General features: G+C 39.3%; 1 protein-coding gene across 1 annotated transcript; it reads right to left on the minus strand.

The window, feature by feature from the left end:
• Positions 1–2,515: 2,515 nt before the first annotated feature.
• LOC123602695 (olfactory receptor 5AP2) lies at positions 2,516–3,469 on the minus strand. The gene has a single exon (XM_045487161.1). It carries the CDS (start codon positions 3,467–3,469, stop codon positions 2,516–2,518), a length of 954 nt encoding a protein of 317 aa, XP_045343117.1.
• Positions 3,470–5,424: the final 1,955 nt, after the last annotated feature.

Here is a 5,424-nt window from a genome sequence, read left to right on the forward strand (position 1 = left end):
CTGAGAGAGTAGCCAGTAAAACCTATCTTGTTCAACCCTTCATGCAGCTTGCAGTCTGGAGTCGGGGTGTGGACAGTTAGCACAGGGTGATCAGAAAAAGTGAAGTCCAAAGACACTTGGTGAACTACCGGGCTTGTTTGATCAATCACTTCTTCTCAAACACCTTCCTCATTGCATGTCTTTTCCTCCTTTCATTTGTTCATACTGGTCCACACATATGTGTCTCCTGCTATTCCTTTGGCAAACCGAGGAGAATTTTGCCTCGGGGCCTTTATACTTACTGTAAGTATACCTGAAATGCTTTTCCACAGACATTCAGATGATATTACCTTTATTCAAGCCTTGATCAAATGTTATTTCCACAAAGAACTCTTCTCTGACACCACCATTCCCTACTCTAATACCTGGTTTACTATTCTTCAAAATACCACTCATACCCATGTCAAACACGTGCACATGTACACACACACAGACACACACACACACACACCTATGCCCACATACATGCACATTTGGCATAGAAAATAAAGTCTTCCTCACTGGAATATAAGTTTGGGAAGATTAGAACCTTTAATTTTTTACCTGCTATATCTCCAGTACGTGTTACATGGTAGTTTTTCCATTAATAGCTTTTTGACTGTTTTATTGAAGTATACATGTGCCCAGACGCAACAAATTATATACATTAAATGTGGGCAGAGTTTTGTATGAATAATTTTTAATGGATTATGTCTCAAGATATAAAGGGTGTGTATTTCCTTATTCTAAGCACAAACTATGGACAAGTAGCAGGAAACACAATTTATACCTTAATGTGGAAAAGGATATTTTAAGCTCAAAGATACATAGGTGTGAAGCTAAGATATAGACCCTCCTAGTAGTACAAAAGTTGTAATCTCCTGAAATACCAAGTAAACATAAGACAGAAGAACAATGTTTAGAGACAGTAATGTGAAGCTCTTATGTGTCCTTGACAAGACTGGGTTCAATGGAGAGGCAATACAGAAATACAACTGGAACATGCAGTGGGATTTGACAAAGTAGAGACGAGGGGTACAGCTAGTTATTTTGAAAACATTCATTGTAAAGAGAGCAGAGAAATAAGTTGGTGACTGGATAAGACTTTCAGCCAAAGAAGTTATTAAGAAGGGTGATACTAGAAGATGCTTATAAACAAATGAGAACATTCCAGTAGAGTGTTTTGAAGTAAAGTTTACGGAAAGCTCCAAATGTGTGCCGGAACTGGGTTTAGGGACAAGCAAGGGATACAATATCCATTTGACAAGTGGGCATAAGAGTATATGTAAAAAGATTAGAGACGGCGAGATGGGGATGATCTTGTCTAAATGTTTTGGTTTTGAAGAAAGAAGTATGACACAAGATCGGCAGCAGAGAATGGCCTGCTGAGAGGTGTTCTCTGATTGTACTAAGCAGCTTCAAGGGAGGACAGAACAAAGGAACAATTTAGTTTCACTAAGTTGGGATTTAGTCAGAGGTGCAGAATGGAGAGAAAGTAGAGCATGGAATTGAGGGTGATTGAGGATGAGTCGTTATTTGATGGACCATGGAATTTCAGCTGGGCACTGAGAGTAGCGATGAATATTGATCAAGGGCAACTCGTCTCAGGTTGGTGAATAAGAAGCAACAGAAGGACAGATATTATAGCATATGAGTCAGAATAAAAGGCAACAGGAAGGAGGATACCAAGCATGATACAGTTTTGAATATCTTTGAGAGAAACGTTGATTAACACTTGAAAGTGGAAGTTATAGGGGGATGGAACTATTCAGAGTGGACATGGTGAATTAACACAGTCTTTGTGGTCTCTAACCAATTTGGGGGGTGGGGAGTAAGGTGATCTTACTTGGAGCCTGAGAAGTACTGGTGTGCTCCCTCAAGGTCTCGAAGGGATAGTGAGATGGAGAGAAATAGGGAGTAGACATTTACCTGATTCCAAATCATCGGCCTCCTTTGACATGCCATCTCATGGAAGAAGGCAGTTCCTCCATTGTTCCTACATTGACAGTGCCCTGCCCCACTACCATGAACAAAAGATAGGTAATTTACTTTCAATACTTTCAATACACATTTATTGAAAACTCTACGAAACTCTGGGAGAAGTGAAGATTAAAAGTTAAAGTACGTTGAATCATTACCCTCAAAATATTCCAGTTAATTTACAAAATCAGGAAAATACTACTCTGTTATTGCAGTTGTACCCATATTATAGATATCAGATCAAGAAAAGCTAAATATTGACATTGGATCATAAGCCCAAGTCAGCCAAATCTAAGTATTTTGATACTTTACCAAGCACCAACCTCCCCCCACTGTATTTATTCATCATATAGGCCCATGAATGCACATTTAAAAAACCAGAAGATTTAGAAGTATACCCCCATTTTAAACAATCAACTTTAATATACACAAACACACAGAGCTTAAGCAACCAGACAATAAAATTAATGTGAAAACGTATTTTCTTCTGCATAACAGGATGATATGTAACATGGCTTTACAGTATGTGTTTCTGTAAGATCTTCTTTAGGGCCCCTTTCACATCCTTATTTTTCAAACTGTAGATGAGGGGGTTTAACATAGGAATCACTACTGTATAAAAGACAGAGACAATCTTGTCCTGTTCCATTGAATAGCTAGATGTAGGGCGCAAGTACATGAAGAGAATTGTCCCAAAAAATATGGTGACAGCCATGAGGTGGGAGGCACAGGTGGAGAAGGCTTTGTGCCTGCCCTCTAAAGAGGGAATCCTCAAGATGGCAATGAGGATACACAGGTAAGAAATGAGAACAACCATAACACAAGTGATGACATTAAAACTGGAGAAAACCATGATCACAATGCCATTGATGCGAGTGTCAGAGCAAGACAGCTTGAGCAGGGGTGGGGTGTCACAGTAGAAATGGTTGATCCTATTAGAGCCACAAAAGGACAATCTGAAAGTCATTCCTGTGTGTATGGCTGCATTCCCAAAGCCTGCTAGGAAAGACATAGCTACTAGCAAGAAACAAATTTTCCCAGACATGAGAACTGAGTACAGCAGAGGGTTCCAAATGGCTGCATAGCGATCATATGCCATCATAGCCAACAGAAAGCATTCAGTCCCCAAAAAGGAGCCAAAGAAGTAGAACTGGGCAGCGCATCCATTAAAAGATATGGCTTTGTTCTCAGCCACAAGGTTCACCAGCATCTTAGGAGTGACAGAAGAAGAGTAAGAGGCATCAACAAAAGAGAGGCTGCTGAGAAAGAGGTACATTGGAGTGTGGAGACAAGGATCCATCTTAATTAACACCATCATCCCTAAATTACCCACCATGGTTGCCATATAGATTAACAGAAACAATCCAAAGAGGACACTCTGTAGATCTGAATTGTCTGAGAGTCCTAAGAGGATAAATTCTGTCACTTCTGTTTGATTTCGTCCTTGGACCTCTTTCATATATCTTCTCATTTCAGCTGCAAGAAGATGAAGCATGGTGTTTGGTCAGACATAAACATGAAAGGGCCATAAACATCTTTTTATTGACATGTATATACAGAAATTCCAAAAATGTGTTGGACTTGATGTCAAGTCAAAAGACATCAAAAGACTCTGCTAAGTTCTAGGTGTACTGCCTACTAACTAATGACCTTGAGATGAGTGACTTAATATATGCGTTAACCTAGCTCACGTCTAGCATTAACTGTTTATTGGATAATTATACGAACTTAACCTTAAGATGTATCTCTCTTCATTATTTATGATAAATAAATTAATTGATATATTAACACATAGTCTCTGGACACAACTTCTGGAGAAAGATGGCAAAATGAACTCAGATCACTTCCTACTTCTCAGTATTAATGGAATGAATTAAAAACAGTGAAAGCTAGTAAAATTAGTTAAAAGTACCAAATAAAAAGAAAAGAGTTGAATCTCCTGGGGATGGGAGGAACTTTAAAAATTGATAGCTAAGGGGGAAAAAAGAGGAAATCCCCATGCAACTAGCATGTTTGCAAACCTACTGGAATTTTCCAGTATCAGTATCTACAGAGGGGAAAAAAAAGTATTTTCTAAGTACTGAGAACTTTGAATAATTCCCTCCAATATTTAGAGAATCAGATTGCAAGAATTAATAGACATCCCAGATGACAGTAATAGAGCAAGCCACAGCAGTGAGACCCTCTACCTAACATTCAGATTCCCAGGATCACACCAGAACTGGAAAGCGTGAGAAGCAGCAACACATGGAATGTTCCAGCTACAGTGTTGTATCGAGGAAATCATACACTGCCAGATAATTGAACTGGTAATAAGATTCGCTCCTGGAAAAGTGTAAAAAAGCCAAATACAGGGCAAAAGAAATAAAGAAGGTAAGAAGGAAGGAAAAAGGAAGGGAAGGAGGAAAGGAAGGAAGAAAAGAAGGAAGGGAGGAAGGAGGGGAGAAAGAAAGGAGGAAAGAGAGAGAAAAAGAAAGAAAGAAAGAAAGAGAGGGAGGGAGGAAGGAGGGGAGAAAGAAAGGAGGAAAGAGAAAGAAAGAAAGAAGAAAGAAAGAAAGAAAGAAAGAAAGAAAGAAAGAAAGAAAGAAAGGGAGGGTGGAAGGAGGGGAGAAAGAAAGGAGGAAAGAGAAAGAAAGAAAGAAAGAAAGAAAGAAAGAAAGAAAGAAGAAAGAAAGAAAAGAAGGAAGGGAGGAAGGAGGGGAGAAAGAAAGGAGGAAAGAGAAAGAAAGAAAGAAAGAAAGAAAGAAAGAAAGAAAGAAAGAAAAGAAGGAAGGGAGGAAGGAAGGGAGAAAGAAAGGAGGAAAGAGAAAGAAAGAAAGAAAGAAAGAAAGAAAGAAAGAAAGAAAGAGAGGGCAGGAGACGGGAAGGAAGGAAGAAAGAAAGAGGGAGAAAGGGAAAAGAGAAGGAAAAAGAAAACCCAGCCTGGAGATTCCAAAAAAAGTTTAGGTAACAAACAGCTCCAGTGGAATTCTTCCCCACTCCCAGTCCAATCCCCTACCCCTTCCATGACCTCAGAGTATTAAACAATAGATAAAACTGTGCTGGGCTGGCTGTAAAATCATAGTTCAAAGTGTTAAATCATTTCTCACTCACAGCAGGAAGTTATTTGATACTGTCTAAAATTAAAACATGGGACGAAAGTAACTCAGTATCTCTGCTAACACTGGAGATAATGGATCTCTTGAGCACAGTTGGGGAGAAGAGAGCACAGGAGCTGGTCCCATTCTCACAGACAGTGCGATACTCAGAAGTGCCTATCCATGCTCTGCTCCAGCTAGTTTCCATTGGAATAGGAATAGGGGTTCAATGATAAACATGGCATTGTCTGTCAGACAGTATTGTAATGGTTTCTAACTGTGATTGTACCCATTATCTTATCCTTGCATCACTACAAATCAGTGAGGATAAGCAGATATTACCCTAAGA

This window comes from Leopardus geoffroyi, chromosome D1 (assembly GCF_018350155.1).
Source record: "Leopardus geoffroyi isolate Oge1 chromosome D1, O.geoffroyi_Oge1_pat1.0, whole genome shotgun sequence".
Taxonomy (NCBI): domain Eukaryota; kingdom Metazoa; phylum Chordata; class Mammalia; order Carnivora; family Felidae; genus Leopardus; species Leopardus geoffroyi.

Bases quoted from the DNA above. Each gene is read 5' to 3' on its own strand.
- LOC123602695 (XM_045487161.1), bottom strand. From the start codon at position 3,469: ATGAGAAGATATATGAAAGAGGTCCAAGGACGAAATCAAACAGAAGTG.